The 24,256-nt window shown below is 40.9% G+C and overlaps 1 protein-coding gene across 4 annotated transcripts; it reads right to left on the bottom strand.

Moving 5' to 3' along the window:
* Positions 1–616: 616 nt before the first annotated feature.
* Positions 617–22,616, bottom strand: LOC138946369 (eukaryotic translation initiation factor 3 subunit J-A-like). Of its 4 annotated transcripts, none has more exons than XM_070317964.1 (11): positions 22,479–22,616; positions 22,313–22,398; positions 20,900–20,945; positions 15,163–15,266; positions 13,132–13,234; positions 12,795–12,892; positions 12,158–12,215; positions 8,120–8,193; positions 3,606–4,263; positions 3,345–3,373; positions 617–2,967 (listed from the first exon to the last, which is right to left on the bottom strand). In XM_070317964.1, the coding sequence occupies exons 1-9, from the start codon at positions 22,498–22,500 to the stop codon at positions 4,132–4,134; spliced, it is 723 nt and encodes a 240-aa protein (XP_070174065.1). In that variant the 5' UTR covers positions 22,501–22,616; the 3' UTR covers positions 617–2,967; positions 3,345–3,373; positions 3,606–4,131. The 4 variants fall into 4 exon arrangements, with proteins under 4 accessions (XP_070174065.1, XP_070174071.1, XP_070174049.1 ...); XM_070317970.1 differs by lacking the exon at positions 3,345–3,373 and adding an exon at positions 3,026–3,054; XM_070317948.1 differs by lacking the exon at positions 3,345–3,373 and having other exon boundaries at positions 3,403–4,263.
* Between the last annotated feature and the right edge of the window lie 1,640 nt (positions 22,617–24,256).

The following is a 24,256-nucleotide window of genomic DNA, read 5'->3' as shown; positions in this document are numbered from 1 at the left end:
GCCAGAGTAGCTATTAATGAAGCAAAAGGTAAGCCATGGACCAACCAACTTTCATTGAGGTAAAGAACATTTTGTTATACACATGTAGATTTGTTTTCTGGTCTTTTGTACCATGATTTGGGTCTTTTGTACCATGATTTGGGTCTGCTCGTCAATGATTTGGGTCTGCTCGTCTATGATTTGGGTATGGTCGTCTATGATTTGGGTATGGTCGTCTATGATTTGGGTATGGTCGTCTATGATTTGGGTATGGTCGTCTATGATTTGGGTATGGTCGTCTATTTGGGTATGGTCGTCTATGATTTGGGTATGGTCGTCTATGATTTGGGTCTGCTCGTCTGATTTGCAACACCATTCAAGACAAAAGAGCTGTTCGAGAGAAGTCATAGCCAGGTTTTATGTTTAAAGGAACTCGAGCATTTATAAACTGCAAACGTTCCAAAATGCAGAAAAAGATAGATTGTTCAAACAAAAGTATGTATGTGGATATAAATACTTGAAGTGAGAATTCGTGCAGTTTGATGAATTCACCATGTTCTCGGCGCCTGCACATGCTTGCAGACTGACACCACACCTATCATCACACACCAACACACTAACTCCAGAAAACACTACACTTTTTTTGCATACAAATAATTTATTTCAAGCATTCGTTCAGCTCTGGCGTAAGCTGAACAATGCGTGAGCAATACAACTAACAATCATGCAAATCCTTACGCAAAGAACCAACCTATCCAAAGTCACATGCCAAGGGGAGGTAACAAAAAAGCCAAGGGGAGGTAACAAAACAGCCAACTGGTGCAGGAGGCAAATCCTCTTGCTGCTTCGTTTTGCTATTTGAATTGTCCGAGAGAGGAGGAAATCAGAATTCCCCTTTGATTTTATCCTGTGAAACGATGACTCTGACCCTGACTGTGACAACAAACCCTGACTACAAATTTGTCGGCGTAATTCATGTTGGTGTTATTGTGTGACTCCCATATCCCATTCCCAAAAAATTTAAAAAACTATAGCAAAAGATGAAGAACAAGAAGGGCAAAGCCCATACGACTCACATGCTTTACACATTTTTCCTACCAAAATACATGTGACCTTGACCCAAGGGCAAGGTCATCCAAGGTCATGCAACACAAAGCTGTTAATTCAAGACATAGGAAGTACAATGGTGCTTATTGGCTCTTTCTACCATGAGATATGGTCACTTTTAGTGGTTCACTACCTTATTTTGGTCACATTTCATAAGGGTCAAAGTGACCTTGACCTTGATCATATGTGACCAAATGTGTCTCATGATGAAAGCATAACATGTGCCCCACATAATTTTTAAGTTTGAAACAGTTATCTTCCATAGTTCAGGGTCAAGGTCACTTCAAAATATGTATACAATCCAACTTTGAAGAGCTCCTGTGACCTTGACCTTGAAGCAAGGTAAACCAAACTGGTATCAAAAGATGGGGCTTACTTTGCCCTATATATCATATATAGGTGAGGTATTGAATCTCAAAAACTTCAGAGAAAATGGGAAAAATGTGAAAAATAGCTGTTTTTTAGGCAACATTTATGGCCCCTGCGACCTTGACCTTGAAGCAAGGTCAAGATGCTATGTATGGTTTTTGGGGCCTTGTCATCATACACCATCTTGCCAAATTTGGTACTGATAGACTGAATAGTGTCCAAGAAATATCCAACGTTAAAGTTTTCCGGACGGACGTCCGGACGGACGGACGGACGGACGGACGACTCGGGTGAGTACATAGACTCACTTTTGCTTCGCATGTGAGTCAATAAAAGGGCTGCCAATGCCATTACCGACATTGTGGAACACTAGGATCCAGTCAATTGATGACACAAAACGCCATATTCACAGTGCAAAAAGAAAACAAGTTATCTAATAAGAGCAAGTAACGTTCTTCTCTTTCAGCACAGGTAAGTAAAGTATACTCAACATTAACCTGTATTTAAAACTAACATGCCAACAAATATTCAGAATAGTTAAAAGGGGTATAATGGACCTAAAATCACTTCAATCACCCCAAGATCTTTTATACAGTTTGGGGTTGGGGGTTATAATTATGTCACCACACTCCAGGAATACCTTCAAACCAGTGTTTGACCGCTCAGTTGTTCAAATTGAAAAAGGCTGTGTATTGGTGGTGCTTCTCCACGCTGTGTTCTCTTCAATTTGTCACAAAACTATCCTAAAACGGCTCCTTAGATTGTATAACTTTAAAGACATACATAGATAAGTTACTATAAGCTTTATGCTCTTGTTCAGATCCCCTATGTCATATGTGACCCTCCACCACGAAATGGGTCGCATGTCACCTCGCGCGGTTCTGCGCAAGGCTTAATATAAGTCCGGGGAGTGTCTGGTAACAGTGTGATGGTCACCTTAGTCACAGGCCTATAACTTAAACAGTTTTCGCTCTTTTCTAAAACGGGTTTCACCGCTGGATAGAGCATAAAAAACTCTTTAGGATAATGTAAAAATATGAAAATCATGCAGAGGTGACATGCGACTCATTCCGTGGTGGAGGGTCACATATATTGTATGTCAGGATATTAAAACTGAACAAAGTTTTGTTTAAATCAAAGACATGCAGAGAAATCACCCCTCTGGTTTCACCCTGTTTATTTTTACTTCACAATAAGCTGTATCAAATTACGGCCAAAAAAATTATTGTGCAGCCCAGACACCTTTAACCATACCCAGCACAGCGACCCAGTTGCTGCTAAAGGTCATGCTGACCTGCTGTCTCGATCAGCCAGATAAACCTACAAGTACAAGTACACCAGTCAGCTTCAAGTTTTAAAGCACATAATACGAAAACAGGAGCTCGACGTTTCTGTAAAGTTTTGCCCTGACAAGGCCACACTGCCGACACAAACGAGAGCTCCTCATGATGAGCAGCGGTCTCAACACCCTTACTCTCACAGCCTGCCTCACCAAGCCCTGCAGTGTTTCCCCTGTTGACACAAGTCCTGCAGTGTTTCCCCTGTTGACACAAGCCCTGCAGTGTTTCACCTGTTGACACAAGCCCTGCAGTGTTTCCCCTGTTGACACAAGCCCTGCAGTGTTTCCCCTGTTGACACAAGCCCTGCAGTGTTTCCCCTGTTGACACAAGCCCTGCAGTGTTTCCCCTGTTGACACAAGTCCTGCAGTGTTTCCCCTGTTGACACAAGCCCTGCAGTGTTTCACCTGTTGACACAAGCCCTGCAGTGTTTCCCCTGTTGACACAAGCCCTGCAGTGTTTCCCCTGTTGACACAAGCCCTGCAGTGTTTCCCCTGTTGACACAAGCCCTGCAGTGTTTCCCCTGTTGACACAAGCCCTGCAGTGTTTCACCTGTTGACACAAGCCCTGCAGTGTTTCCCCTGTTGACACAAGCCCTGCAGTGTTTCACCTGTTGACACAAGCCCTGCAGTGTTTCACCTGTTGACACAAGCCCTGCAGTGTTTCCCCTGTTGACACAAGCCCTGCAGTGTTTCCCCTGTTGACACAAGCCCTGCAGTGTTTCACCTGTTGACACAAGCCCTGCAGTGTTTCCCCTGTTGACACAAGCCCTGCAGTGTTTCCCCTGTTGACACAAGCCCTGCAGTGTTTCACCTGTTGACACAAGCACACAGGACCACCTCACCACTAGTCACACGTACTTGCAGTTGGCAGTTTGGATGTTTCTTTTTTCATACTTGCTTCTTGTGGTCACTGAACTGCAAACTAGCAAAATCCCAGTACTGACTTCCGCACTTTTTGTTTTACCAACCCAAAGATAACTATACAGATACCCAAACATGATGTGTTCTTTCTTTCAAAAAACTAGTCCTTTTCTTCACAAAACTAGTCCTTTTCACTATCTAATTTTCGAAATCCAAATTTATCCCTGTCTTTTTCTGCAGTCCTTTCGAGTTTCTAGCTATGGCGGCTCTTGCACTGAAGGAGAATCTATCAGATGAGTAGAACTGTTTCCCCAGAGAATCTATTGGATGAGTAGAGTTGTTTCCCAGAGAATCTATTGGATGAGTAGAGTGGTTTCCCCGGAGCCCCACAAACGCAGCAGAAGGCAAGATGGTATCGGTGACAGGAAATGAGTCTGTACAAAGTAGAAAGTTAAAAAGCGGCCACCCGTGTGACGCTATATAAACTCGTCATCCTCGTAGCCACCATAGGATACACCTCCTGCTGCGTCGCCAAGAATGTCAAGGTCGTCTGCTTTGTCCAGTCGGATGGTTGCCTTGGACTTTTTCTTCTTCTTTTTTTCCGCTTCCTGTAAACAGAAAGAATACATACATATATCGTGCACCTTACAAGAAGGAACCTCCAGTAGCAATTGTGTTTCTGTTTCTCAACTTATTCAAAATCATTGTGCCATTGGGCAGTTTCAAATCAATTTCAAAGTTAAAGGTTTTTGTTGTCGTTTGTTTCTGCATGTCCAGTTCCACAGACAAACAAACATTTCACTGACTATGCAAGCTTAACTCTAAGTGTCCTATAAGACTTTGAAGCTTTCTCTTCCCTGATCCTGTTATTTTCTGACTAAATTGTGTGAAACAGAGGTGGTTCAGTAAATAAATCATTTCTTTTTTGTTTGTGAATGGTTTTAATCCAATTTTTTTTTAGATGTTCAAATATGAATGCTGATTATGTTAATTGGAAGTTTAGACATTTTTGAAGATTAACCTTAGTTGTAAAAAGCCGTTAAGTGTATTAATTACAGGTGACAGTTTAAAAATAGAATCAAAACCAAACCCAGGTGTTTCATTCTTTGTATTCATGACAAACAAACAGAACATTCCATTGTTTATGTAAACCTGCACTTTTACTCACTTGTTTCAACTGTCACATGTCAACTGTCACCCTATAAAAAAAAAAAAAAAAAAAAAAAAAAAAAAAAAACACACACGCACACACACGACAGTGTTTGTGCACTTTTTTTCCACTTGTTTCAACTGTCACATATCAACTGTCACATTCAAAACAAAAAACAAAAAAACACACACACACACACACACACACACAACAGTGTTTATGTGTAAACCTGCACTTCTGCTGACTTGTTTTAACTGTCAAATATCAACTGTCAAATATCAACTGTCACATTCATAAAAAAAAATTTTTTTTTAAAATTAAAAAAAACACACACACACACACACACGACAGTGTTTATGCACTTTTTTTTTCACTTGTTTCAACTGTCACATATCAACTGTCACATTCAAAAAAAAAAAAAAAAAAAAAAAAAAAAAAAAACCACACACACACACACACAACAGTGTTTATGTGTAAACCTGCACTTCTACTGACTTGTTTTAACTGTCAAATATCAACTGTCAAATATCAACTGTCACATTCATAAAAAAACAACAACCACACACACACACACACACACACACACACACACAACAGTGTTTATGTAAACCTGCACTTCTACTGACTTCTTTCAACTGTCACATATATTGTAAGCCTTTTCGCATGGACGCTTTGTTATTTGCTTTTAAAATTTTGTCAGGATTTTAGGCGCAAGCGGGCGTCAGATGTTGATTACGAAAATGCTCCAAAGTTTGCGAATTCTCCAGGTTTTTGTTGTGCTTGCCAGTTGCAACTTCCTTTGCAATCTGTTTATTACACACAACATTTAGAAAAGTGAAGACGAACAAAGATAAAATTTCATGCAAAAGATAGTTAGACAAGAGAGAATTTTTACAACACCAGAGTGAGACGAGTGAGAACTTTGGACAATGCACATAAGGACGGGGTAGCCCACACCAGTTTAACATTTTAACTCAACGTTTATTTAGTTTTTTTTGTGTTTTGTTCCGCCAACTTGTCCAGTTACAAAAGGGAAATAAAATAAAGATAAGAAAATAAATCAGCATTTCAAATATCAACTGTCACATTAAAAAAATAAAAAATTAAAAAAACACCAACACACACACACACACACAACCACAACAGTGTTTATGTAAACATGGGGGAGAACTTTTTGAGAACAGTTTCTGAGAAAAAATATCCTCAAGTGAGACAGTTCGCATTGACTTTCTCTCGCAATGTACACAATCACTCATTGATCAGCATCACCTTCAAAGCTACAGGCAAATCCAGCTAACTCACAAACGGTTAAGTCAAAAATTCGCTTAGCACACAAAGAAATTCTGGTCCGGAATTATCCCTCTTTATCTATGTGTACAAAGTACCCTGAGCTCGAAATGGGATTTCTCTTACGTAAGTCGAAAGACGGATAGCACACAACAGAAAGTCAGTCCCAAAGACAAAGTTTACTCTATATTTACTACAGCAACTCGAAACATGAAACTTGGCGTCTCACACTAGCGCATTGTGTAACCTTATTCCCTTCTTCTCTACACGGACGCCACACCGACTGGTCAGTCGGCACGCAATAAAGTATGAACTGAAGTTAGGAGGGGGCGAGGAGTAAGGAGGGGGCGAGGAGTAAGGAGAATTATCCAACTCCAAGAAAACACTCTGAAAAAGGTGGGGAAGTGGTGACAAGGCAGTGAACGCACTCACCATGCACTGACATCATACGAAAGCAGCCACACAAACACAGCACAGAGGCAGAGGCAGGTGTGCAGATGCTTTGTGAGAATAAGCGTTGAAAACCAGTTTGAATAAAAAAAACACCAGCAGATAGAGCCGCATGTCATAATCATTCTTCTTGTCTGGCTTTATTGACTGCATGCCGATCTTGTGGCAGTGACTTTTCACTCTTCAGTCGGACTGTTCACAAACCGCTCTCACTCTCCCTCACTGACTACCCTAAGCCCTACAACTGATCTTTGGAAATTGTTTGGAAGAGTACACTCTATTTCTCTCCAATGCTCTTCCTGCTGACTTCAGTGACACCGGACACCCCACTGAGTTTAGCCAGCTACCACCCACCCCCCCCCCCCCTCTCTCTCTCTCTCTCCCCAGCCATGTACTGTTTGGTGCTGTGGCCAGAGAGGTGTCACCGGCTAATTGAGGCCAGCTGCACTGTTCACTCCGAGCAAAACTAGTTGACTGTGTCTAACTTTTGACAAAGCAACACAACTGAAGGGTTCACAGATGTCAATGTCATCGTCGCTGCTACTCAATGGAATGTCCGAAATTCCGGATGAAAAGTCAGATAAATCGGCAGTGTGCACACTTGACACAGAAATGTCACTTTGACCTGAATCTGCTAGGCCTAACACACCAGCAGGGTTGCCGAAGTTCCGAATGTCAGCGCGATCGAATCCATGAAAAGATGATGAAGATGAACAATCCAAGTCAGCCATTTTGATCCAAACATTCTCTCGCAAAAAACTCAACTAAAATCGGTCAGGAAAAATAGAAAGGGTAAAAAAAAAACTGAGACAAAAATCACCAACTGTCAGCGGTTGTTGACAAACGAGCACCACTCGCGGTTTTCTTCGTGAAGAGCTGTATTTCCGGGTTATTCCCCTTTAGCCTTAGCTACAGGTACGCGCGCGGTTTCAAGCGGATCAGGATCGTCAGCGACAAGCGGAACGGCGCGGTATAGGACATTAAGAGTTAAAGGGAAAGGGTTATAAGCACCTACAATACTTGGAAGTCTGTTCAAAACCAAGTACTGTGTCGATCTGGTGTCCAAATAGTACCTGTACATGCAAAGTGTGTGTGTGTGCGTCACTGTCAGACCTGGGTACCCTTGTTTTGCACTTGGAGTATTCTCAAACACACTTGGTGTCATTTAAAACAAAAAAGAGCGTACTCCACACAGCATTTGTTTCAAACATGCTTCACACGCGTCCGTCGCACCGTTAATCAAGTTTACCAATACATTTAAAACAAATGCTTCTTTCGATGTTTACTGACACAAACTGTAATCGTGTGTCAAAATACTGGGACCAGTTTTTGAAGACAAGTAGTACAAGACATTTTTCTTGTCGTATTTTGTTTCCACTGACCGTACGATAGTATTCTAGACAATCATGCGTACAAAATAATGCAAAACTCGTATTGGTTCCCATGTCTGCACTGAGTGTGACAGTGCGTTTGTGTGGGTTGCGTTTCTTTGAGTTATGTTCGCTTGTTTTGCAGATAATTGGAATCATTTCCAAACAACATTCCTTTCCAATTGAATTCAACTGTAAAGTACTCACTTTTCTTAGCCTCTCCTTTTCGTGGTATAGAGATGTGAGGCCGATACCCAGTTTCTTCACATCGTCAACGCTCACTGCAAGAGAAAATAAGAGAAATGGTGATACAAATACATACAGTGGCTCGGTACAAGGAAACCCCCTTTACCACTTTCTACCCCACCTATGTTGACCCATTTTTTTTTTAGTCAAGACCAGCTGTGCTGCAGAAGGTCACTCAGAATTGTAGTAACTGTGTAGTGACTGTGTATCAACACTAAATCGACGTTACTGGAAGCGACTGAAGCTAACAGTCTGAGCGGATAGATCCGTACCTGGTCAGATAGAGCCATATAAGTGGGTACGGATATATCCGTACCTGGTCAGATAGAGCCATATAAGTGGGTACGGATATATCCCTACCTGGGAGACAATGAGTTAAAGACTCTGCTCACACTTTCTGTTCAGAACCTAGAGCTGGCTGCCTGTTCAACAGAGGATTCAGTTCAAGATCTCCACACTCTGCTTCAGAAACTTTGATCTATCGTCCCCTAGCTATCTTTCTGACCTTCTTGATGTCTACTCCCCCTCTCGCTCCCTAAGATCCTCCGCAGACACCATCAGCACGCACCAAAACATATGGCCAGCGCACCTTCTCTTACCAGGCCCCATCCATCTGGAACCAACTCCCGCATTCACTCAGGCACTCCACATCTATGCAATCATTCAAAACCTCACTCAAAACACACCTCTTCCCTCACTAGTCTGTTAATGACCACCCATCCCCCTCTCCTGCTGGTCCTTAATCTGTCTCCTTCTCTCTCCTTCTTCTTCCCTTTCCAGCTCTATTCTTCTTCTCTCAACTAACTTTATGTATCCAATAATTTATTTACGACTGTTTTTCCGTCTAGAATGCATGTGCCTGTAGTTGGTATGAGTGAGTGCGTCGCGTTCTCGCTGTGCGCCTGTCTGCGAGTGTATGAGTCCGAGTGTCTTGGTCCTTGTCGATTTGTGTTTCGTATAATGTTCACTATGTATTTTATATTTTGTAAGCGCCTAGGGCTATATTTAGATTAGGCGCACAAATGTTCATAATAATAATAATAATAATAATAATAATAATAATAATAATAATAATAGAGCTGTAAATTCACCCCATTTTCTCCGATTTGTAGGCGCAACTTTTTTCTCTCACAATTGACCCCTGCAAGCGCCTTATGTGTGGCTGAAATAGAAATCCCTGGCCAAGTTTCCTCTCAGACATCAAAGAGACCACCCCATAGGTTAAACTCGGTCACTGACCCCGGGCATAGACCATTTATCCTGGACCGCCAACTAGCTCTCTCTCCGCTCTTTCTCTCTATTACGAGGTAGCGGCCCCTCGCATTTAGGAACGAAGAGAGGTACAGAAAAGCGTGCTATCCTTCTCAGCGCAACTACTACCCCGCTCTTCTTGGCCTTTCAGAAATCAGGGGGATGTCATATCCGGTGTCGATTGTAAACATAGACGAAGTTGCCGAGGTAAGTTCTGAAAATGCTAAAATAAACTCAGCTAAAGTGCATATGGAACATGTTTTTCGATGAGTTTTGTTAAGTTTAGTTTGGAGTTTTGGAAAATCCAGTTCATTGTCACCTCCCATTGTCACAAATAACTGGAGCGTGCTTTCTTTTCACTGTCTTTCAAACCGGACGCAAAGCGCCCCTGTGAAAGTCGAGCGTCGTAACCTCGAAGGGTCACGTGACGAGTTGGCGGTCCAGGCTATTTGGTCTATGCCCCGGGTAAGAAGGTCAGTGTCTGTAAACTGGTGCAGGCAGTGTTTCCTCCCAGACATGAAAGGTGACCACGGTCTCATAGATAATCGGTCATTGACCCCGGGGAAGAAGGTCAGTGTCTGTAAACTGGGACAGGCAGTGTTTTCCTCTCAGACATAAAAGGAGACCAATCACAGATAAAACTCGGTCATAGACCCCGGGGAAGAAGGTCAGTGTCTGTCAACTGGGGTAGGCAGCTGATCTCAAGGCCAACCAGCAATCACAATGCACCTGCCTTTGATCTCCAGAGCAAAAATATTTCCACTCTGTATTCTTCCTTTGATGTGCGGCTAATACACCGGAAGAGCCTTATGTGATGTTTTTTCTCAAGTTTACCTCAAAAGTGGGGGTTGCGCCAAAGCGCCTTATAGAAATACGATACCCATTGATTTGTCTTTGATTGTGTTCTCAATAGTTTTAGATTCAGCTAGGCTGAGGAGGTTGACCGATATAAATCACTCTTTGTATATCAGGCATGGGAATTGAAAAAAGGCGGAACATTTGTTAAGTAATAGCAAGCGAAGCGTCAAGTTGACGGCGCGAAGCACCAAAGCGCCTAGCCTTACTAGGGGGATCCGGGGGCATGACCCCCCAGAATTTTGATTCTCCAAAGAATCCAAATGGTGCAATTTGGTGTCATCTGAGCTCTAAGTTTGCCATTAAATTCAGTTTTTTTGCCTTCCATTTGTATTTTCGGCGGACACTTTTGCTTTTTGGGCTGAAATTTGCCTTTTGGCTGAAATTTGAAAAAGCAACAGTGTCCGCCGAAAAAATAAATGGGGGAGGCAAAAAACTAAATTTAATGGTAACCATAAAACTTAGAGCTCAGATGACACCAAAATGCACGCCGTATATAGAAATAGCATATATTATACCCTTGGCCCCATTTTTTATCCTTTGTTTTAGAACACTTTGTTTATCAGTGGTTGTTTCCTCATAAATATGCGTGGAATTCCTTTTGTTGTGTGTGTGTTTGTTATTGTCCGTTTACCTGTTGTTTCCCTTCTTTTTTAATTGATAATGTAGACATTGTTGGCTTTACCATGTCTATAACCCATCAAAGTGTCTAAAGGAAATAAAAAGAGTCAAGTTGCAACAGACACACACATAGAGAACTCTGGCTGCTACAGCATGGGGAACAACCAGAACACACTCACAAACATGCACACACATTCTGGTTGCAACATATAGATGGAAAAACCCCATAGATTGGGCACATTTTACACACAAATAAAAAGAAAGACACACACACACACACAATAAAACAGAGGACAGGTTGCAACAGATATAATAGAGATTTCAATGTTGCCAAGACGGGTACCTGTACTGTAGCTATGGCATCACACGTTCTGGAAACTTGGTCTAGATTCTCTAATATGACAGTCACTAAGCCAGTACAAACGTACATCTGATACTTTTCACTGCTGTGGTTTGTGTATAACCAGACCTGGGTGCCCCTGCTTTTCACCTAGAGAATTCTTAAACAAACTTGGTGTGTTTTCAGAAAAATGAGCATACTCCACACAGCATTTGAACATCCATGATTAAAACATGCTTCACATGCGTCTGTCACACCTTTAATTAAGTTTACCTATACATTTAACTCAATGCTTTATTCAATGTTTACTGACAAAAACTGTAATCATGTGTCAAAATACTGGATCGGCTTCGGCTTGTGAAGAAAAGTAGTCTGAATTTTTCTTGTCGTATTTTTTTTCACACTGACAGTACTGATCATATTCTCGAAAATCATGCGTACAAAATACGCCGAAATCGTATGGGTTCCCAGGTCTGCATAACGCAACACACACGTGCCTGAAAGTGACAGAGCATTACTATTATTTGGAAAATTGCACAATTCTCTCTGAATAATTAGTGTGCATGAATGCCTTCTCTCTTCTGTGCCAACAAATCCAACCACAATTTACCTTGTATTTCCTCAAAACAGCAGGTTGAAATCCGCTAATGCTTACCATACCCCTGTTTATGTGAGTTTTCCATGATAAAACTGTAAAGACCGGTACAATTTAGAATCAAACACATTCGTCTTCAGCAAGAACACTGTGGAATCCATTTTATACGGGTTGGTTAGCGTGACATAAAAAAACCTTTGAAAACATGTGGCGCAAAAGCTGAGGTTACACATATAAGGAACGTCATAGCTACATTAGGTTCCCATCTTGACATCTAAATCTCGGGATATATATATATATAAAATAGTGAAACCCAGATGGAAAGGGCTGGACTTACATCCCACTGACAGGTCAGAGATGAATTTGACCACAAACGCTGAGTAGTGCGAGCTCTCCTGCAAAAAACAGCAAACATAGATATACACATCATCTCACACACACTTTACTACCGGAATTAAAACACAGCAAACACAGATATTGATAATTTCACCCAAACTTTATTGACAGAAACAAAACACAACAAACACAGATATAAATCATCGCACACAAACTTTACTGACCGAAACAAAACATGTCAAATCGTTATGTGACCTACATCATGCTTAAGTTGTCATCAAATGTGACTCGCACAACTACAACCTAAGTTACAAAAACTGTAGTAGAGTTGGCGCTAACTTTGAAACCGGATCCCCGCATTCAAACCATCCTCAGAGTAAAAGGCTTCGCTTTGGTAACATGGTGTTCATACAACAGACTACCTCCCATAACTAAATGGGTTTGGGTTGAATTCATACACATGTGTGGGACTGAAAAATGTCATGAATCCTCAACCGCAACCTAACAACAACAACAAAAACAGAACAACAAAAATGGAACCCAGATTATACCGGAAGAATCCCACCCATGTTTATAGCCTGTAAAACCAGTAAATACTGTACGTTGCCATAACCTAAAACATGCAAAGACCTGCTTACCTCAAAAAATGTGATTTTTGATTTCAAGGCCTCCGCAAATTGCGTAAACTCTTCTTCTGTGGCTGGCATCATCCTGTCTATGCTGGTTTCCGACATACCTGCAGCAGTCACATTTTGTCTGTATTTACAGTGATTAAGTCCCCTTGTTTCCCCGTTTCTTTGACCTTGATTAGTGCCCTGCCTCACTTGGTTATGATTCTCGCTCAAAACAAAATAAATAAACACAAATCTGCATGTAAAAACAGACAGACCAAAACCAGTTACCTACAGCAACTCTTCCACAGAAAAAAATAAAGAAAAAAGAGTGCCCTCTGCCAACTGTGGTGAAAAGACTAACCGAACAAGCCCTTAGCTAAACTGAGGCTATCCTGTTCCTGGATCTTCTTGATCCTGATTTTCTCCGTCAGTCTCTCCTCGGCGGTCAACTCTCGCTTCTCCTCCTGCAAGATAAACCATGGACACAATGACAAACTGGACAGACAAAACATTACAGTTACTAGTACCTCGCAAGCGTCTTGCAAGCGAGTTACATCCACGATTCTAAGATAAATTCATTATCTGTTTCATGAAGTGTTTGTCCGTCTACTTCAAAGACCAATGGGTCGACATATTATTACTAGTAAATGTAACGTTTTGTTTTGTCAAGAATTCAACGTTACATTAACCTACAATTCTACAATTCTCAATTTTGGAACGTTAGCAGTCTATCTGATAGTGGATTTTTGTCAGAGAAATGATCAAGTCAAATAAGAGTAACCTGATGACCAGAGAAATGATCAAGTCAAATAAGAGTAACCTGATGACCAGAGAAATGGTCAAGTCAAATAAGAGTAACCTGATGACCAGAGAAATGGTCAAGTCAAATAAGAGTAACCTGATGACCAGAGAAATGGTCAAGTCAAATAAGAGTAACCTGATGACCAGAGAAATGGTCAAGTCAAATAAGAGTAACCTGATGACCAAATATGTAATCAAGTGGCTAGCAAACACCAACATTAGCAAAAGCAACCTCATTTGAAAGTAGTAGTTGGGACACAAATGGAGTACTTTTTACCCAAAGTTTATACATTACAATATATAGTCAGCATGAACAGGTCTGTTTAAAATAACAATAAATGAATGAAAAAAAGAATTCAATAAAAGGACCAAAAGCTTTATGTATTACTCAATCTTGCGCAGTCAACATTGTTTTTCTAGAAGACAATTCAAGTAGTTCTGGTCTCACTTGACTGACAGTTACTTCCTTGCTGACTTTACATTTCCAATTTCACACATTGATACACAAATATAACCAGACCTGTTTACCCTAAACCTGAGGCAAGAGTACTTTTTCAAAAAGTTGAGTGTATTTTTCAAAAAGTTGGTGTACTTTGCAAGCAAAGCCATATGGGCTAGGGAAAACGTACGCGTGTTAAACGTAAGAATAGCATGTCTTGTGAACATCTTCAGAATTTAACTCCTTCCGATACAACAGGGATAAAACAATTTTATTTACCTGTCAGTTTATAACATTATAACCAGTGTCTTCCAAGCAGATTGATAATGAAAAGATGAAGTTCGTGAAATAACACTCTGCGGTTAACAGTGGCAAGTTCATTTTTACAATCATCTCAGAAAACATTGCTTCAGCACGGACTACAGCCTTTACTTCTGGCAGGATTTGCTTTGCGAAATGAACTTCATAATTCCTTGGCAGCTTTCAGCGGATTTCTTTGCAGCAACCTTGTCCATGTGAGTTTTGGAACTGCAGTGTCGTTTGATGTCATATTTCCCAGCATGGGCAACAGAGAAATTTGATTTACAATACTTGCAGTGTGCATGACTTTTTCCCCCAATTCCTGGCTCTTTCTTATATTTCTCCAAGAAAATCTGGTGCTTCTGCTGTTTAGACTTGGTACAGTCATCCGAAACTGGCATATTTTACCGCTTCATTTTCCCACGATTGTCCAGACGATCGCATGTGCCAACAACTGAACAAGGTTTCCACAGCTGAAGACTCGCTGTCATGGTTATCTCCCTTCGACCGAAACCGGTATCAGTTGTACCATTCCGTAATCAGCACACCAACACCGGAAAACGTATTCTAGACTTTTTCTTATGCGTATTTTGTGCGTGTGTCGCGTATTTGCGTACTGATAATAATTTGGCGTACAAAATAGGCCCAAATGGTACTGGTAAACAGGTCTGTATAACCCAAATGGTACTGGTAAACAGGTCTGTATAACCCAAATGGTACTGGTAAACAGGTCTGTATAACCCAAATGGTACTGGTAAACAGGTCTGTATAACCCAAATGGTACTGGTAAACAGGTCTGTATAACCCAAATGGTACTGCTAACCAGGTCTGTATAACCTCAGTTTCCTTTACCTTTTTCTCTTTCTCCTCTTGTTTTTCCTTCTTTTTTGCTGCTTCCTTTTCGGCTAGTCTTTCTGCCAAGGGCTTCTTTTTGGGCCTCTGGTATGCCGATGATTCTGCACATATGATATTTAACGTTACTAACAGTAACAGACAATGACAATGGATCTTCACATCTGTAGTCCCAATATATTCTTCAGAAATACCTGACAGGATTTTCAAGTGCTGGGGAAAAGTGAGGCGTCTGACAGTGATGCAAACAACATGAGGGTCTTGAATGCATATAGCGCATGTATCAGTCGGTCTTCCAATGTTCCAAGGCCTGACACAACTCTCTAGCCGTTCCCTGTTATTTGGAGTACTAAAACTTTACCATATTCACTTAAAGGCACAGTAAGCATCCAGTAAACCATCACAGATACTGCCAGGCTTTTACACACAGTACAAACACTCTTTCATTTAAACACTCTCGTCGCGATATAACCTTCGTGGTTGAAAACAACGTTAAACACCAAATAAAGAAAGAATTTAAACACTCACCGCTTGAGAACATCCTAGGTGCTCTCCGTAAAGAGCGAACAATTTTCAAAGAATTTATTTTTGCATGGTTTATCTTACCCCTGAGCCATCGTGAACCCGTGTGATCAAGTTTCCCTTTTTTCACAATGTAGTCGTCAGTAATTTGAATGCGACTCAATGTGAGCTTATCTGCAATAGCACGTTATTATTTACCTCTCACTATGCACGAAATAAACGGCTGTGGTTTACAAGAACTCTAGCGATGGCTTTTGACTGTTGAGAGGAACTGGCGATATGCATAAACCGTCGTCTGCTACCAGAACCACTACTTTGCGTGACCCTGCTTCCGGGCTTTTCTTTTTTCAAACTTTCAAAACTTCGAATTGTACTGATCTTGTCTTGATGAAAAAAGAATTCTTTTATGATTTAAGAATGTTTGTGTAACAAGCTGTCAATTTATTATTTAGATTTTAAACGTTAGGTTACGGTCGCTTGCTTCGCGGAGACGAGCGTGACCCGCCTCGGTCTTCGTGTTAGCCGAGATTATCTGAAGGTAGTCTCGGCGATGACTGTTCTTTTCGTTAGGTCTAGCGCCAAAACGCACCACGGTCCAAAAAGTGTCCGAGACAATTCGCAAAATTAATTCTTTAAAAATAGCTTGCTCTTTACGTAGGGCACCTAGGATGTTCCTGTTTGGTGAGCGTTCAAATGGAAGGGTGTTTTTACTATGTGTAAAAGCCTGACAGTATCTGTGATGGTTTACGGGAGGCTTACTGTGCCTTTAAGTGACCTTTTCATTACCTACTCCTTAAATTTACTTTATCCCAGAATGCGATACCTTCAGTGCTTCTCCAGGTAGTGCATAGAAGCAAAATGTATTGGTACCACATCCGACGAAAAAATCAGTCCATCTTTATCAGAATGGATGCGACCCTTGGATCCGCACGAGATTTATTTCCTAATCAACTTTGTCAGGATCTTCTTGGTGTCTGAACTTCCTGTGCACAGAGGCGCACGATAAAGATCCCAAGCTCACAGTGGATCTCACAAAGCTGGAAAATAGAAACTCACACATGCAGAAAACACCTGGGTAACACAACTGAAATGCTGTATGCAGGGTCCCCACTGGTTTTTAGAAACAAAATTCCATGACTTTCCATGAGCCTCAATAACATTTTCCATGACTAGATCCACAGGTCGCCATTTCCGAACACGCAAACTTTTTACGTCTTGTCACTGCCAGTTTTGACACTGGCTTGCTTTGCACTGAATTTGAGTCAGTTTCTACGCAGTGTCTCTTCGACAAGCAAGTCAAGCATTTGCTACGCAGTCAGATTATCGGTAATGTTTGCTGGTCCTGTCATTTCACTAAACTGGACCACAGGCGGAAGGTATCGTTCACTGGACCACTACTTTCATAGAAAGACTTTCTATGAAAGTAGTGGTCCAGTGAACGATACCTTCCGCCTGTGACTGGACCAACCACTGTTTGTATCCATCTGCACTTTCGTAAATTCCGTTTCGTAACCGTCACTGTGACTTGACGAACTGTCATTTTTTTCACCGCGATACACAGTTCATTGCGAAGATCTTCCTTGGTAATTCGTTCCAATTCCGCATACTTTTTGTTGTCAAGAAACAACTCGAAAGAAAGTTTCAAACTCATCATCCTCCATCTTGCTTGTCGAAGCGCTAAAGTACTTTATCGATGCAATAACAAAAAACTTCGATGAAACCGACTCAAATGCAGCGCAGACGACACGACGAGATAACGGAAGGAAGTGAGCCTCGCTTTGGCTCAAGTGCCGTTAAAAATACCGTTATTCTCGTATGCAAATACGAACGAGAAGTTGGTCATACGAACAAGCCTTGTGCTGGCGACGCAAATTGCTGCTGGCTGGCAAAGGGGGGAGGGGGGAAATGGCTGGGCGATGAAAATAGCCGCTGGCGTGCTAAAGGTTAATTTTTTTTTCTTTCTTATTTTTGTTTAATTCCATGACTTGAATTGAAATTCCACGACTTTCCAGGCCTGGAAAATTAAAAATCAAATTCCATGACTTTCCAGGTTTTCCATGACCTGTACGAACCCTGTGTATGAATCCCCAGAGAGAGCAATCTGAAGTTGCTGAGGAAAGCCCTCAACAACAAAAAGACAATAAATAGTTATAGCAGGACCGTGGTGGTCGTGTCAATGAAAGAACCAATCGCCGCACAGGGCTGTTGACCTTTAAGCAAATTAACAGGTCAAATTAACGGGTTTTCCCGTCTAAACATAGCTTTGCAGAAGCACGATTCGAACCAGTGACCGCCGGGTCAGTAGGCGAGTGCTCTACTTATGAGCCAACCCGGCACACAGTTCTCCGGGGTGAAAATAGACAGTTGAACTTCAAATATCATATGTGCACGTCCTAGATACTGGGAAATACTATGGGTTGTCAACTTTGAATGACTGTCACAATATCTCTGAGCAATGGATGACAAAGGGGATGCTTTGATGTCAAAGGGGATGGATTTGACTTACTGTAACAACCAAGTTTGGGTTTCCAAACATTGCTGTGGGTTTTAAACGATTTAATTTTTAGCCAAAATGCCCCCAAAACAGCACCTAAAACTGGGACAAAAATACACCAGTCTGTGTTGCAGCTGTACATAATGGAGAACAAAGCTCTGTGAATTTTATTGTGATGTTTATGGGTCAGCTGAAGGATTATTCTCGACATACACACTCAAGAATTACATCCATTTTTCTTCTTCTGGGAGTTTGATCGGTGAAGAAAACGCGTTATCGTGCGTTACATTGGTTTCCAGTTTCGACGTCAGTACGAAGTATGATCCCCCCTACACGGGAACCCTTCAAATAGTTCACTTTTAGGATTTAATCATTTCAAAGACATTTTCTTTTCATAACACAACACGGCGTTATGAAACCCTTTCATCTGAGCTTTTAATCACAGATGTTGGTAACCTACTCCTCTTTCGTTTTTTTCAGTAACGCACGACAACGCAGCCAGCGTTAACATGTAGTCTCGGTTGTCCCGTGAAAGTCGTGCGTTGGACCAAAACAGCCCAGTGGAAATTTCCACTGATGACGTTTTGACACGGGTCACGTGAATACTAACTGAGAATTTTGCTACAAACACGCGTCGGTTTCCGGTTTTTGGAATGAAACGCACGCTCGATGTCATCGTATCCTCACTGTTCGAACGCCGATTTCGAATCACAGTAGGCCTTCCCAACTGTTTGATGGTAACTGAAGTCTTCCCTAATGATTTTGATACGTAGTCATTGTTACTGTTTCCAATATTTATAAGAATAAAGCAAGATACAATGCATATTTCAAGCCACAAGCATGCTCACAAGTGGCGCCATGTTGAAATGTTCGTTTCTTCTGTAACATACGATCGACGATCGGACAATGCACTTATTTAACAACTGTTTTAAGAGCATGTTAAAAACTATTTTGCATTCTCTTTTATATGCTTTTTGAAAGAACTGAGTGCTTTGTTTCACTTTTATTGGGTTTTACTAAATGATGTTATTCCTGTTGTGCGCTACGAAGAACCGGAAGTTTACAGCGAAAGCAAGGTCAGATCGTTTCCTGTGAAACGCACACAAGCTTCGCTCGATGTTTTAGTATGAGACAAGCACAAAAACACACAAAATATGCGCCTAAAGCAACATTGCCTTACTTATTGTTACTCACTGTATTTAATTTTAGGGATTCTTGATTAACTGATCTTTTGTGTAGCTTGATTTCTTAACATTATGTGTTATGGTTTCCATGTAACTCACGCCAATATTCTCTCTGCATACTTACTATCAGTGAGCACACTACCAAAATGTTTTACTTGCCAAAAAGTATCTATCTCATCTCAAAACAGAAAGGGGTAACATGAATGCAAATGGCTTGCTATGACTGACAAATGAAACTTTTGTCCCTGGAAATTGCGTGGGTTACGGTTTCCACTTTAGTCTCATATCTGGCCACCAATAATTTTAAACTTTTCTGCACAAAGCAGTTATATATTAATATTGTCTACATGCCATAAGCAATCAGTGAAATAAAATTCCTTTTGTTGGAGATAAAAGCCCAAAGTGGAAACCATGTAACCCACGACATAAAACGTACTACACGCATATACATGCCGTTTCTAGAATAATGCTTAAACATAAGGCCTTCTCATTGATGAATTAATTTGAAGGACAGTCTGTTGTACGTGAAAAGGTGTTTTTTACTCCATTTAGTCATGCTTTTTTTTCTGGTGTCCATGTCCCATAGTTGTGACCCAGTATCTAGGATGTGCACATATGCATTACACATGACATGAGTTCAAGAGCATGTGTTGACTCATAGGTTTCCGAGTTATCCGTTCGTATTAGTGTATTAATTATGTCGGATCTCACTGTACAAGGTACGTTAAGTTGATAACTGACCCTACGCTCCCGTTCATTTCGTATAAGTTTGGAGTTTCAAGTGTGACCGACATGTTGTAGTGCTTCGACAAGCGCTTAGAACTGTACCCACGGAATACGCGCTATATAAGCTTCCTATTGATTGATTGATTGATGTCTGGCTCCGAAATGCATTGACCAATTGCCGAAAGGCGCTGACGTCATTGCATGAAAGGATTTCCCTACCCAGAATTCCTCACAGATTTTGAGACTTTAAAGATTTAGTTTGGGACGACGACGCTCTACGGCCAGTTTATTATATAAAGGGAAGCAAAGCGGTTAAAAACGGGCGTGGACAGAGCCAATGAAGGGGGATACCAACTTGTAGATAATATACCTGTGCTCAGATCAATTAAGGACACAACCAAAATGAAAGTAATTTATATTAAAACACACAAACCTATCTGCCACAGAGTGAAGACGTAGTTGCGTTCGTTAAACTAGCCTTTTTCACGACAAAGTTTTCAATGGGCGGGCCAAGTTTTGCCTGTGTTATAATGTGCTAAAAATAGCAAGGACATCTCCAGAACAAAAAATCTCCTATGTTAACTTTTTTCAATCAGTGGTCGAGATTTCTATGTGTCAAAGGGCACACACATGCGCAAATGAAAATACTAGCCATAAAATCCTTACAACAAAGACTGTGCTAAAATAAAACGTTTATTAACCCTGTGCAGTGCTTGATTCTTTTAGTGTATCCGAATACTGACAGCACGGACCCACCACTGCTCCTATGTATCTCTAGGGTAACAAATTGCAAACCAAAACCCATATTTACCTGGGTCTCCCTTTTTGTCCTCATCATCACCTTCTTCCCAGTTGTCCTGCACACAAATACATCACTCATCTAAGTTAAAATGTGCAAGAGCTATTAAAAAATAGAAAGACAAAAAGGAGAAAAGTTGTGAGACACTGAGACTGAGAGCAACAAATCTAATACTCAGTTTAATCCAAAGCATTTCGGTGATCGAACTGAGCTTGCAACAACAAAGCTCACGAGTCGCTGATTCGGCACTGATCACTGAATTCGTCCACGAACCAAGCAATGGGAATCACTAGTCCCAAGGCTATAAGCAGCACTAGTTAACAAAATGCAGTACATAAACTATTAACATGGAAAAAAAAGAAAAAAAATTTGTTTTGGTTATGACAAAATATGTCTGCTTCGCATTGAGTTACTTCGACCAATGTCTCTGCTTCAACAGAATCTCTGACACCTGCGAACTGCATCTCTCGCTACGTTAAGTTGCTCAGTCACGGATCGCGCTGAACTTGCCAAAATAAGAACAAGTCTTTTTGACCGAGTAATTTGACTCCGAGTCTCGAACTGATCTCCATTATTCCGCATTAAGCTTTCTCCAAAAAAGCTAAGACCACAGTTCTATGAATTGAATTGAACTTTGGAAGAAAATCTCGAGTCAATGAACGACCCATCAGACCTCGACAAATAAAGGTAGCTAGTGGAGAGTGTTGGTCCCGAGCCTGGGGGCTCTCAGCCGCTCTGTAACCGACCCGCCGGTTCTCCAGCCACAGCCTTCTTTCTTTCTTAACAATTTACCGGTAATAATAATACATTCTCGTAGCCATAGACTCATGCTGTATCTGAAGCTGCAGTGAGAAGTTTTAACTAAATTAGTAAATAACAAAACACACAAAACAATAATTTTAAATAAAACAGATATGATATGACCGAGACATCACAGTTTTGTTGAGGTTATTCCAATCACATTTTGTGATCAGTTTCAACTGAAGTTGAACATTAGACTTAGACTCAGTTACTTAGACAAGTTAGAGTTAGAACTTTTAGAGAGCTGCGGTGAGGCATAATCCAGTAAAAAGAAATTCTTATCACATGATCCAGTCAGAATGAAACGTAGTCTTCTGTCTAGTATTAGTATCAATTTGTTGAGTGCGATTGTTAATTCAGCTGCAGACCAACTCCCAATGATTCGATGAATGACTAATGAATCATGTGAATGGGCGCGATTTGAGTGTTACAAGAGATAAACCATGACCGGTTATCCCCTGATAATCTCTTCATCTAAGCTTGAAAACTGTTGTGAATAATAAAACTTTCGGGAACAGGTCCAAATAATAAAATAAAATATACTTTGAGGCCGGAGTTCAGCCTTGTAAGTTGTATTGCCTAGTAGTAGTATTGGGCATATGGACAGAGAAGTTGCCGCCTCACCTTCACTCGATCGTCTTCATCTTCTCCGTCCCATTTGTCATCGCTGCCGATTTTTGATGGAAGTTCGGGCTCAAAATTATCAGCGTCTGAAACAGAAATTCAAGATTAAAACCTTGTGGAACGACAGGAAAGAACACGCGATCGAAAAAATATCCACATGTCTTACCCCATGCGTCATCGTCCGCCATTTTAGCAACTCGTTGGACTCACAGAGCTTCATCACCACGTGGTTTGATAAGTTCGTAGATTCGGCCAACCCAGTATCTGGAGGTGTGGAGACATAGTGACTGAGTTACCGAGACCAATCGGCGGTGCGTGATTTTACTCTGTGGCAAGTCTCGTGTAACCGAAGTCACGCGGGACTTTACTTGCACCTGAGTAAAAACCATGTTTACGGAATAAATCGGTTATCAACGTCAACAGTAATTTAATGCTTTTTACCTCGATTTTCCCTCAGTTTGAACGCACGGGTGGCTCCGTCTGCAAAGTTTGGTAATAATAAGTCATGCACCTTGCAACAGCTTCTTTCGGTTTGGGACACTGTTCTTGAATTTTTCCCAGAAATACAGTTCTGCGGTTCCCTATGATGACTATGAGAATGACTTTGTTCAGGAATTTCTAGTTTCACTTTCTTGTGTCGATCGCAGAATGTACAAGAAAATTGGTTGATTAAAATCAACATGGCCGAAGCAATGTTTTCATAAAAGAAGCCGGTATTGTACGGGCACATGTTGAATTTGGGTTACATGTGTTGCAGAGTATTTTAAAATCTGTAGGCATAAAAACATGCAAAGGAGAGTGATAGCAGAGACTAGTCTCTGGTGATAGGTCCCTGTTGTGAATATAGTCAAGTGGATAAATTGATTACTTATGTTTCACACTAGTTTTGCTGTTACAGAGAGGAGACGGTTTGGCGGTCATGGGTTGTAGGTTATGCAACTTTAAGAGCAATGCGCATGTTCTTTATGTGATCGCAGTTTTTGATGAAAGCGTCATGAAGAGGGTGTTACAAATACAATGTAAATTGTATTTTTGATGTTTGGTCTTCGTTGTGGTGGTTGTAAGATTGTGAACGAGATACAATGCTATTTGGGACTTGGTAATAATTGGTTGCCGGTATGGACGATATGCTGTGCTGTTACGGTTTGAGATTGCTAAAACTTCTCTCGAAGAACAAAATGGGTTCGGTGGATTTGTCAGTCTGTCACATGTTGAAGGGCCCGGCCCCATACGAGTTGAAAGAGATAGAGCTACTGTCGTGTTTTTTTCCAAACCTTGTGCACTACCGTTCTCACGAGATAACTTACTTCTGTTTTGTTCCGTTTTTATATTTAGTCAAGTTTTGACTAAATATTTTAACATCGAGGGGGAATCGAAACGAGGGTCGTGGTGTATGTGTGTGTGTGCGTGTGTGTGTGTGCGTGTGTGTGTGTGTGTAGAGCGATTCAGACTAAACTACTGGACCGATCTTTATGAAATTTGACATGAGAGTTCCTGGGTATGAAATCCCCGAACGTTTTTTTCATTTTTTTGATAAATGTCTTTGATGACGTCATATCCGGCTTTTCGTGAAAGTTGAGGCGGCACTGTCACGCCCTCATTTTTCAACCAAATTGGTTGAAATTTTGGTCAAGTAATCTTCGACGAAGCCCGGACTTCGGTATTGCATTTCAGCGTGGTGGCTTAAAAATTAATTAATGACTTTGGTCATTAAAAATCTGAAAATTGTAAAAAAAAATAAAAATTTATAAAACGATCCAAATTTACGTTTATCTTATTCTCCATCATTTGCTGATTCCAAAAACATATAAATATGTTATATTCGGATTAAAAACAAGCTCTGAAAATTAAATATATAAAAATTATTATCAAAATTAAGTTTTCCAAATCAATTTAAAAACACTTTCATCTTATTCCTTGTCGGTTCCTGATTCCAAAAACATA

The sequence above is a fragment of the Littorina saxatilis genome, linkage group LG1, assembly GCF_037325665.1.
Source record: "Littorina saxatilis isolate snail1 linkage group LG1, US_GU_Lsax_2.0, whole genome shotgun sequence".
In the NCBI taxonomy this organism is placed as follows: domain Eukaryota; kingdom Metazoa; phylum Mollusca; class Gastropoda; order Littorinimorpha; family Littorinidae; genus Littorina; species Littorina saxatilis.
This window is presented reverse-complemented; position numbering and strand designations above follow the sequence as displayed.